Source organism: Triturus cristatus, chromosome 4_1 (genome assembly GCF_964204655.1).
Source record: "Triturus cristatus chromosome 4_1, aTriCri1.1, whole genome shotgun sequence".
NCBI classification, from domain to species: domain Eukaryota; kingdom Metazoa; phylum Chordata; class Amphibia; order Caudata; family Salamandridae; genus Triturus; species Triturus cristatus.
In genome coordinates, this window is record NC_140585.1 from 852073623 (window position 1) to 852086055 (window position 12433).

General features: G+C 44.4%; 1 protein-coding gene across 3 annotated transcripts in view; it reads left to right on the forward strand.

Moving 5' to 3' along the window:
- Positions 1 to 12433, forward strand: part of SFMBT2 (Scm like with four mbt domains 2) — an 819725-nt gene that overhangs the window by 526469 nt on the left and 280823 nt on the right. For all 3 annotated transcript variants that reach the window (XM_085653540.1, XM_085653542.1, XM_085653541.1), the window contains one exon: positions 10928 to 11029. In XM_085653540.1, coding sequence (XP_085509666.1) covers positions 10928 to 11029 — 102 coding nt within the window. The remainder of the gene's footprint in view (positions 1 to 10927; positions 11030 to 12433) is intronic.

Here is a 12433-nt window from a genome sequence, read left to right on the forward strand (position 1 = left end):
AGCCGCGCTAACTAAAATGTGCACCCCAGCCATGCACTGTTTGACTTCACATGTGACATAACTCATGACATGATCCAAACTTCTTTTCTACACGTTGCTCTATAAATAATAAGTGCAAAGTAGCTCAGAAAATATGTAGCATCATTACTGCTATCATACCTATGAACCTAATAGGTAAAGCAAGCATACACTCCATGGGTAGCCACGTTCATCTTGACTATGAATCACAGATGAAAGGGCATCCTATCCTGCACACGGTGTTCAATCTGTATAGAACTGTTCAGGAATACTAAGTTCCTCCAGATACCGGAACCCTGTTACATAACTAATGCCCTACTATGGACAGTCTTTACTGTATCAAACCCATGACAGGCTACACTGAGAAAATAAGTGGATATAAGTAGAAAAGGGGGTACTGTTAACACTTTTTACTCTTCAGAGGGAGTTTACTCTGTACCACACTGTTTGTAGACAGTGAAACTCTCATTAAAAATACACCACGGAGTATTAAAAAATATCTACTAACAACAGTGTCCACTCCATGCTAAATGTGTCCAAAGAGCAACTATTTACTTAAAATATCCAAGCTCTGAAGGCACTAAAGATTGTACTATTTTCAGCCTTCAGACTGTGGTGAACACTTTACAGATAGCTCATCTTCTGAAGGAAAACAAGCATATGTACAAAGATTAGTATCTCGTGCACACAGTCTTCTGTTCCACTATGTTTATTATTGAAATTAGCCCTGAGGAGCCACGCAACCCACTTCCCCTCACATGCAAATTTAATCCAGAGGGGTGTGTTTCCCAAGGGCCTTTAATGGCTCGAGGAGGGAGGGCCATGCAACCCCCCCATCCCTTATTAAATACAGCCCCATGTGCTGGGCTCTGCAAGACTTATAACTAATGACTATGGCCCAGCCGCCATTTCTTTTCTTCTTCAATCCTACAGGAGTTCTTCGAAAATGTAGCAATTTTTGATGATTAATTTGTTTTTGGCCCCAGGGGGTCCCTCTGTGCCCCCCCCCCATGGAGCCTAAGTGGTCAGGGTATCCCTACCCTAGCACCTTATATTACATTTTATTTTTTACTTCAAGACTAGGGGACTAAGTCCCCGAGTCATGTAATGACAGCCAGCAACTTTTTCTGATGTTGCTGGCAGCCATTCAGAGCGCTCGCTCCTGTGGGAGCCCAATGGCCCCAGGGGAAAAAGCTCCCTGGGCCAATCAGAACTTTCCATTTTCAAATTGTCACTCGCGCAAGAGTCTCTCGAGCCTCTCACGGAACCAACCGCCCAGATATACAGTTATTTTTTAACCTTAATTTCTCCAAAAGCACAGTGTGCGGACCAAGATCTAGCATCCTGCCAAATCTAGTGTAATTCCGTTCAGCAGTTTTTGCTGTTGACCTTCTTAAAGAAATCTATGGAAAATGCATGGGGATTTTGTGATTTGGGACCCCCCTCTTTTTTCTCAGCCCCCGCTCGATGGATCACCCCGACACATTCGAAGCACAAACTAGTCAAAAATTAGCACCTTTTTGGAAAGTTCAGTGGAGAATCCTCAAAGGGGCCAAAGTTAGCAACACTGAAACACTTTTCCTCTGGAAGAGAGAGAGAGAGAGAGAGAGAGAGAGTGAGAGAGACAGAGAGTGAGAGGGAGAGAGAGAGAGGGAGAGAGAGAGAGAGAGAGAGAGAGAGAGAGAGAGAGAGATTGAGATTGATTTTCATTCAGTTTTAGCTGTTGCCTTTCTTAAAGAAATCTATGGAAAATGCATGGGGATTTTGTGATTTGGGACCCCCTTCTTTTTTCTCGGCTCCGGCTCGATGGATCAACCCGACACATTTGAAGCGCAAACTAGTCAAAAAGTAGCACCTTTATGGAAAGTTCAGTGGAGATTCCTCAAAGGGGCCAAAGTTAGCAACACCAAACGCTTTTCCTCTGGAAAAGAGAGAGAGAGAGAGAGAGATTGAGAGAGATCGAGATTGATTCACTCAGGCACTTATGAAAATGACTGGAGGTGCATTCATTCTATTAAACGTAACGCACAAACACTGCCCACAATTCACTTTTTGTCAGAAGCATTACACCCAATCTGCTAGTAATTTTCAAAATAAGAATATAAGGGTTCTGGTTGTGATGAAGCAGCAATTCAGAATCAATGCGATTATTCTTATAAGTGTATTAAGTCAATTTAATTGTCCTGAAACAAACCAAGCCATGAGCCTCTATTGAATTTAACGCAAATCCTGAGATTCAGTGAAATCCACAGCACAATTTGGCAGCACAGTGTAACATTGCAGAACTTAGGGCCCACGTCCTAGATTGATACGGCAATACAAGATATTGAACTCTGCTCTTGGAGAAATTTGCACAAACTGCAACCATTTTTAGGTCTGGCAGCTAACCTGTCGCCAGACGTAAAGTGCTAAACCTAAAAAAGAGCTTTCAGAAGTACTACAGTGATGGGTTTCGGCTCCACCGATGTTGGTAGCCAGAAACGCATGTTTTGATTGGGAAGAACAATTTGTAATTTCGATAGACCAATATCAGTCACTAATAGTAACAATTGTATTTCTTTTTTGTTCGTGTGTAAATAGCAATTCATTTAGCTTTACTGAGCGATTACCCATTTATCGACCTTGTAAGGCTTAAAGATTGAATGGATGTGCTGGGATTCAGAACTTGTGATCTTTAAAAGTCCGACATTACTCTTGGCACATAGCACATTCACCCACTGATCTATCTTTGAGGGCTCAACTCAATGAAGTTGTGCCCCATATCCTTAACGTACTCTACTGGCGGACAACAAAACAGGGGGACTATGCCAGGTGACATGGCAACACGCTGACCTGTAATGTTTCAGTTTTCACAATGAGATAATACAGCATTTCTCCATAAAGCGTTTTCAAAAGAATGTCCGAAAAATACGCAACTTCTGCTGAACTCTTTTGTACAATACCGGTTGAGATCAGGACAGAGTTCAGAGTTTACTGAATCGATGTGATGAGCTCACTGAATCACTTTGAGTTGTATTAAGGGAATGAAATATTTATCTTTGTAATTTAATGAGGAATGCATACTTGGACACTGCAAGCATGCATCCAATTCACAGGCCGTTCTAATGAAAATGAAGTCTAGCCAGGAAGGCATTTCACAAAATGCTGGAAGGCACAGCACGGCGCCAGCCAGCGTCCTCAGATAGAAGTAGCTCATATTACAAAATAATTAACTGGCAATGCCATTTAAAAAAAAGCTGGAACCGGCAAGTTAGGAAGAGATAGTTCTAAAATTGCTGAGTAAATTACAAGCAGCTGTTCAAGAGAGTGTAGGATATATTTACTCACTGATGACCCCCTAGTTTCATATCCATCCGCACATTGATGTTTTTCATAACCATTATTCATGAAGTGTATTGACCGGTATGAGATGTTTCAGTTTGTGGTGCATCCCATATAAATAGTTGATGTCATATCAATATTACTGTGTTATTAATTACAATCTATCAGCTGTATCGCTTTCAATAATCAGCATATGTACAACCAGCTGCGGTTTGGAAGAGCTGCTGCAGAAACTGAAGTTGGCATTTTGTACTTCATGGTATTGATTATTTTTTGTCAATCAATCAATCAATCAGTGCATTTGTAGAGTGCACTATTCACCTGTGAGGATCTCAAGGCACTGAGGGGGGTGGGAGTGCTGCTACTGCTCGAACAGCCAGGTTTTGAGAAGTCTTCTGAAGGTCAGCAGGTCCTGGGTCTGTCGCAGGTGGATGGGGAGGGTGTTCCATGTCTTGGAGGCAAGGTTGGAGAATTACCTACCGCCGGTAGTCGTTCAGTGGATGCGTTGAACGGTGGCGAGGGTGAAGTTGGTGGAGCGAAGCTGGCGGTTCGGGGTGTAGAAGGTGAGTCGTTTGTTCAGGTATGCTGGTCCGGCGTTATGGAGTGCTTTGTGAGCGTGGGTGAGGAGCTTGAAGGTTATGCTCTTGTCGATGGGGAGCCAGTGCAGGTCTCTCAGGTGGGGAGTGATGTGGCTGTGGCGCGGGATGTCGAGGATGAGGCATGCGGAGGCGTTCTGTATACGTTGAAGTCTTTTCTGGAGTTTGGCCGTGGTTCCTGCGTAGAGGGAGTTGCCGTAGTCCAGCCTGCTGCTGACGAGGGCCTGGGTGGCCGTCCTTCTGGTTCCGGTGGGGATCCATCTGTAGATCTTGCGGAGCATGCGGAGGGTTTTGAAGCAGGAGGAGGAGACGGCGTTGACTTGCTGGATCATTGATAGTGATGAGTCCAGGATGAATCCCAGGTTGCGTGCGTGGTCGGTGGGTGTCGGTGCAGCTCTCAGTGCGGCCGGCCACCAGGAGTCGTCCCAGGCGGATGGGGTGGAGCCGAGGATGAGGACCTCCGTCTTGTCTGAGTTCAGTTTCAGGCGACTGTTCTTCATCCATTCGGCGACGGCCTTCATTCCTTCGTGGAGTTTGGTTTTGGCGGTGTAGGGGTCCTTGGTGAGGGAGAGGATCAGCTGGGTATCGTCGGCGTATGAGACGTATGAGTCAATTACGCCCTCTGACCTCACTTTCCAGTCACTCTTTTTTCTTTTCTAGATTGCTGATAATCAGCGATAGAAGTTGACCACTTTGGGTCCAATTATCTGCCTTGCAGTAGAGGAGTAGTGGTGCTGAATTGTGTGGTTGAGGGAACATGCAATAATGGGGTTGTAAAATGCATTGCACTTGGCTCTGTGACTGTGGTGCTCTTTACTCTGTGCTCAGTGTTTTTAAGAGAAAGATCTCCAAGCGAATTGCTGTTTCATATCCTGGATCGGTTAGGAGTAAGTGTACGGTGGTTCCTAACTCCAGGACAGGTTCGGACTTACCTTGTCAGTTGGGTAAAAATGTCAGTGCACCTCTCAAGTTTGAAATCCCATCCAGGAAGATTTTTCCTGTTAGAGAAGTTTCTGGGTAGGACGGCACTTGCCACAATGCACTAAGGGTCGGGCATATGCATGCAATCAGGCAGGTACATCCTGCAGAGGCCCCATTACACTGACCTGTAGAAAAAGGAAAAAGTTTAGTTGGTTCATCCCAGCTGCCCTGTGTGGGCAGCACATCCTTTACCTTGAAGATATTATTCATAAAATAAATATTTGTTAGAACTCTCAGCCTTAGGGTGCCCTTCCCCAAACTTGTTGCCTCATCTCCTCCATTTGTACTGGACTCATTTTTGTTGGCCTTAGACTCTGTGCACTTTATCACTGCTAACCATTTCTAAAGTCCTTGTACTCACTCCCCTAAGCTTGGTTTGATTGGCTTACTCCCAACTGACATATGTTATTTACTTGTAAGTCCCTTGTAGAGTGGTATACCATATACAAAGGGCCTGTAAATTAAATGCTACAAGAGGCCTGCAGCACTTTTTTTGCCACCCACTTTGGTAGCACGGTAAAACATGTCCCAGGCCTGCCATTGCAGCCTGAATGCATTTTTAAACTGCCATGTTGACTTGGCATTTACACACCCTTGCCGAGCCTTAAACTCCCCTTTTAGTACATATACATCACCCCTCAATTATGCCGTAGGTTGCCCATAGGGCAGGGTGCCGTGTAATTTAAAAGGTTGGACATGTCCTTTTAGGTTTTACATGCCCTGGTAGTGAAAAAAAAACAAATTAGTTTTTTACTACTGTGAGGCCTACTCCTCTCTTAGGATAACATTGGGTATTCCTTACTGCAGTTAATAAGCTGTAATTTCTAATTGGGAGCTGGTGGCTATGTCATGTTGGTGAAACTTACACACGTATACCGACAGTCATACAACCACTCAGGTCTCATGTGCTAGAAATGGTATCACTCAGTAGTACAGAAATAATAGTAATTTAACTTATGCAATAGCTTAGACTACATCTTTAAGTCTCAAATGTTTACGAAATACTTACACTAACTGGATGATGTCATGTTGATGATGTTTTGTACGAGTGAAATCTGAGCCTAACTATTACGTCCCTGTAGCTTTTGGTTTTTTCAGAGGTAACAGGAATAGTATAGTTAGCAAATTGAATTTTAAAAATCCTTAGAAATTCACTGAAAAAAACAAGGGTTACAGGGACATTACAGTTAGGGTCCGTTGGCCCCTTTATTTTTGTTTTTAATGGGAGGTGGCCACCCTCCTAAGGCCAATATTGGCCCTGGGTATATCTTACCTTAGCAACCTACAACCGATACCCAGCATAAACCTAAAAATACCATTGCCACCCAAAATCCCATATCCACCATAGAATTACCCTTGGCACCCAAAAAAACACTCCCACACCAAACCCTAAATTTACCCTTGCCACCCAAAAACCCAAACCCACCACAAACCCTGAAAATACACTTTCCACCCAAATACCCATACCCATCCTAAACCCTGAAAATACCCTTGCCACCCAAATGTCTATACCCACCTTAAACTTTAAAATCACTCTTGCCCCCAAAAACCCATACCCACCCTAAACGCTAAAAATACCCTTTCCATCCCAAAAAAATATTCATGCTAATATGACCCTTGCAACCCACAAACCCACACTAAACCCTAAAGTTACCCTCACCATCCAAAAACCTGCACCCACCGTGTAATTACCCTTACCACCCAAAAACCCACTCCCACTGTAAACCCTAAAATTACCTTTGCCACCCAAAAATCCAAACCAACCCTAAACCCTGAAAATACAATTGCCACCCAAATACCCATACCCATCCTAAACCCTAAAAATACCCTTGCCACCCAAAATCCTGTACCCACCGTAAGCCCTAAAATCACCCTTGCCACCCAAAAACCCATTCCCACTATAAACCCTAAAAATACCCTTCCCATCCCAAAAACATATTCATGCTAAAATGACCCTTGCAACCCACAAACCAAACCCACACTAAACACTAAAATTACCCCTGCCACCCAAAAACATGCCCCCACCCTAGAATTACCCTTGCCACCCAAAAACCCACTCCCACCCTAAACCCTAAAATTACCCTTGCCACCCAAAATTCCAAACCCACTCTAAACCCTGAAAATACACTTGCCACCCAAATACCCATACCCATCCTAAACCCTAAAAATACCCTTGCCACCCAAAATCCTGTACCCTCTGTAAATCCTAAAATCACCCTTGCCACCAAAAAACCCATACCCACTCTAAACCCTAAAAATACCCTTCCCATCCCAAAAACAACCCATGCTAAAATGACCCTTGCCACCCACAAACCCACACTAAACCCTAACATTGGGCTTGCCACCCAAAAACCTGCACCCACCTTAAACCCTCAAAATACCCTTGCCACCGAAAACCCTATACCAACCCTAAAATCATCCTTGCCACCCAAAAACCTAAACCCACCCTAAATCCTAAAAATACCCTTGCCACCCCAAAACCCACACCCACCCTAAATCCTAACAACCAACCAGTCGGGGTTTGATCACACAGTAATCAAACCATGACTGGTTTGATCACTGGTTTAATCACTTTGATCACTTTGTGATCAAACCAGTCAGTGGCTGCCAAAATGTGTCACGGCATTTAGTACATGGCACTAAAAAACTGAGATTGAGCATCATAAAGGGATCTTCATCGATCTGGTTTATCGGGCGAATGCCCTACTGGATTGTCCTCATTACATATGTATATATACATAAACATTTATATATAATACACTTACCAGCAAAATGCATACATTTCCATGGTAAAGGCAAGTATGATAAGAGCACAATCGCAAAAATATGCGTGATAAAGGCATGCGCTATAAAAATTCATGTGTTGTAAAGGATTCATTGTGAAGGTAAATCATGGTTACGGCACCGTAGTAAAGGTTGTTTCCCCAATCATTATTTTGCACACCATGTCACCTCAGTTTGTACCCACACTGTGTCACTGGTACCTAGCTGATGAGCCCATAATTAGGGTACAACCGGTCCTGAATTGCTTGTGGGGGACCTGACTCAGCAGTTTGGGCTGGACTGTTCCTAATGGAGCTGGGTCAAGACTGATATGCATAGAGCTGGATCCAAACTGAAGTGGCATGTTGTGCACAATAACGATGGATTGGTATGCAGCCCTGGGTGTACCAGTGAATCAGATTAATTCAAGCATTCCATCCATCACTGTTTTGTATACTTATTACTTTTAGAAAGTTGGCATTATCCTGCCTTTAGCCCCTTTGTGCATATAGCCTGTCTTAGACTTTGTGAATTCCTCATAGACAGTCACACAATAGAGGGATTCGGTGTGCCTGAATGGGCCATCTGTTGGCAGGATGGGGGCAGAACGGAGCACAGCCCCACTTACAACTGAATAGCCTTTGCTCTGTTTCACACAAAGGTCCTAATCGCCCTGCATTGTCACTTTAGCCAGTTTAGAGCCTGGGAAGGGGAAACAGGTAGTTCCATGCACTTCAGAGCCACTGTATAGAAGCTTCCCTCACCTCCCAGAACCAGGTCACCACAGTATAAAAGTAGGACCCTTATACATCAACCCTACAGTACTCTTCTGGAGCTGTGGATACTCTGCCAGGAAGAAGGACTGCCAATCTGCTGACCTGCTTCTCTGAAGGAACTGCTGCCCTGCTGTGCTGACCTGCTGCTCTCTTGCCTGGAAAAGAAGAATTGGATCTGCAACTTCATCTTGAACCTGGGACTCCAGAGTGACTCTAATGACTGGTCTGCTGGCCTAATCTGATCCTCATGGACATAAAAGGCTCTCCATCATCCTGCACCAGCCCCTGGACCCAGCTGCAGTGAGTTCCTGACCCCAAAATGTTGTCTTTTGCGCTCTTTATGACTGCGAACGGACCCATTTGCACTGTGACCTTGTCACTCGCACCACAAATAAAAGTGCAAAACACTGACAGCCCGACTTATCGCACTGTAGCATTGACAGCTTGCGAGGACTGACAACACAAAGTTCTAGCAACACTGGCCGACTCCTCGTGCTTCGCCAGCAGCCTCCTGTGACACTCTCCCTTATACTCGCAGCCCTCTTCAACTTGAACAGGGCTCTTGGCATGAACTTGCGAAGATAAACTTCAGCAGGTCTAACCTGGTGACTGTATCCAACCTGCGCCCCATTGAGGTAAGCCTGAAAGTTTGTATTTGACCCCGTCCATCGCGATCAGATATCCCGAATTAGCACTTTGTGCTTTTTGGCACTATATTCACCTTATTCTCTAAAAAGTCATACATCCGGTTCTACTGATTCGATTTTTTGCTGTTTTGGTCTTGTATTATTTATAAAATTTTGCTCTATTTTTCTAAACTGGTATGAGATCTTTTTGTGTTGTGTTTTGTCTTTTTGAAGTGTTGTATGAATACTTTAGACATTGCCTCTAAAATAAGCCTGACTGCTCTGTGCCAAGCCACCGAAGAGTTGAGCACAGGTTAATTTGGGGTTTGCTTGTGCATTATCCTGACTAGGATTGTGTTTGCTGCTTGACAAGGGATCACACCGCGGTCAACCAGTAACCCAATTTTCACCATTTTTATGATCAGTCATGGGTAACCCTAATAAAGCACACAGGTTAACTGGGAATAATCTTAACGTTCCACTTGTTCTTATGTTTGTCATTGTTATTGTAATAGCCATGCACATAATATTTGTGAATACCTACAATAATTAAAAACATACACATGAAGGGAACTGTTTACCACAACTTAATGGATATAATTTAGAAGTAGAGATCGCATCACCCCTTGGTACAGCTATTGTATCCCAAAGGGCCATAATTGGATATGGGCAAAATAGTGAAGGTAAGTTACCCCATGAGACTGTAGAGTGATGAGACCAATCGAAGCTCACTAGTAAGGTTTGCCAGGAATGTTCCTAAATAGCATCAGTTTTGCAGTTTTAGGGGTCTTTTGATGTCAGAAGCCCCACAAACATAAATTGTGCCAAATGGGGGGAAATGCAGGGGAAGTGTTTCAAGTCCTCACATTATTTTACCCTATATTAAAACTTTGCTGAGTTTTGAAAAGTGGACTTTTCTCTAGTCTTTCCATTTTCTCACTTCTTTGCCTATGTTGAGTGCCTCCTCAGTTTAACTTTATGGAAGGCAAATCCTCCAGTGATTCACTGATAGTTTCTTACCAAGAGAACCCTTCGGTGATTCATTGTTACCTCCTTCCCAGGAGAACTTGTAGTGATTCACTGTTACGTCCTTCACAAGAAAACCTCAAGCGATTCATTGTTACCTCCTACCCAAAAGAGCCTCAAGTGATTCACTGTTGCTTCCTTCCCAAGAGAACCTCTGGGGATTCACTGTTGCTTCCTTCCCAAGAGAACCTCTGGGGATTCACTGTTGCTTCCTTCCCAAGAGAACCTCTGGGGATTCACTGTTGCTTCCTTCCCAAGAGAACCTCCGGTGATTCACTGTTACTTCCTTCCCATGAGAACCCTTCAGTGATTCACTGTTACTTGTTGTTTCCTTCCCAAGAGAACCCTTCAGTGATTCACTGTTACTTCCTTCCCGAGAGATCCCTTCAGTGATTCATTGTTACCTTCTTCCCAAGAGAACCCTTCAGTGATTCACTGTTACTTGTTGCTTCCTTCCCAAGAGAACCCTTCAGTGATTCACTGTTACTTCCTTCCCAAGAGAACCCTTCAGTGATTCACTGTTGCTTCCTTCCCAAGAGAACCTCCGGTGATTCACTGTTACTTCCTTCCCATGAGAACCCTTCAGTGATTCACTGTTACTTGTTGCTTCCTTCCCAAGAGAACCCTTCAGTGATTCACTGTTGCTTCCTTCCCAAGAGAACCTCCGGTGATTCACTGTTACTTCCTTCCCATGAGAACCCTTCAGTGATTCACTGTTACTTGTTGCTTCCTTCCCAAGAGAACCCTTCAGTGATTCACTGTTGCTTCCTTCCCAAGAGAACCCTTCAGTGATTCACTGTTGCTTCCTTCCCACACGCAGGATCACGCTGATATGAGGAGCCACTCATTCATGACTGGGATGAAGCTGGAAGCAGTGGACCCCAGGGAACCTTTCGATATTTGTCCTGCATCAGTGACCAATGTAAGTATGCATTCCTGCCTGGATTTTCTATTAGACATATGTTTAAGGATCTAGCAATGAGAGGACAGCATATTTGTTAATTAAAAATCTGTGTGCAATACTGTTGCCCCCTCGTCTAAGGCGCGCATCAATAAAATGGCGCAAACAGCAGTTTTCACAGCGCAGAATGCAGAGCTAGTCTGAGATAGTAGGTTGGACTTGGTATCCCGAGCTTTACATCCAGCTATGACAAGAACAATTGGACAGCTCATATATAAATGAGCAGCTAACCCTCTGCCCCCCCCCCCCCCCCTGCTTAGCTGGGGAGCGCTTCATTAAATGGCAGGAAATTCCAAAGAGCTTTACTGACTGCTGTGTGTCAGCAGTCAAGTGCTGTGCTAGGAAGATGCGATGAGCGCGCTTAAAGTACTATTGATTTTTAATAATTACGTAGCAAAGGGTCTGCGACCTGGAATGTTCAATGAAGCTTTGGCTAGAAATGAGACCTCCGGGGTCCCTCACAAATGATTATATGTGCGCTGGTGCCGTCGCAGAGTGCTGGGAAATGCAACAAAGAGACCCGCGGAGATTGGGGATCAGAATCCCAGACCACCACGCTTGATCTTGAAATGTACTTGAACCAGATGTGAGTGCCTGCTCCAGGGAGGGGTGCGGCTTGAATGGTAGGGCTATAAAGGTAATAGCATAGATGATTCATTTTAAATAAGCACTGTCTTTATAAGGGTTAGTTGCACTATAGATCGTCAATGAATCTGTTTTAAAACACAAGAATATTGCTGTTGAAATCTCCAAATCCGAATGTAAAAGACACAATAGGATCCTGATGATGAGTATGTCGGAATAGGGGGTGGTATTTACTTCATCTGGTTGTTACAATACCCTGGGTAATATGGCTAAAGTAATTAGGGAGCGCCAAAAATACCTCCTATTCGAGTTTGTGCTGGCTTGCCATCAAATCTAAACTTACATGTGAATCCATTGTTTACCTGATCAAATTCCCTTGTTTCAGATTTTCCATCACATCGCTAGGTGGGCGGAATTTGCGAAATTCACTTTCGCAAATTATCGCGAAAATGTTAAAAATCTCCGCAAACAAGCGGAAATATCGCGAAGATGCGGAAGTTTTTTTCCCGCCCGTTCGCGGTATTTTCTGCGTGGTCGCGGCTCGCCAACTTACCCATGCGGTTGCTCGCGGGCGCGGCCATCTTGTTTTCACTTGTCTCGCGGTGCATGATCGCGAGAAGAAAGACGTGATCGCACGATGCATGACGTTACTGCGGGCACGAACTGTCGCAAGACAGCGCAAATGGCTACCAACAATCCAACATCTCGTGGAGAACACGACCGGATCGGAAAAACTTGTCGGCGAACGCGGGGATTCAGGTAAGGCGATCGCGCGCACGC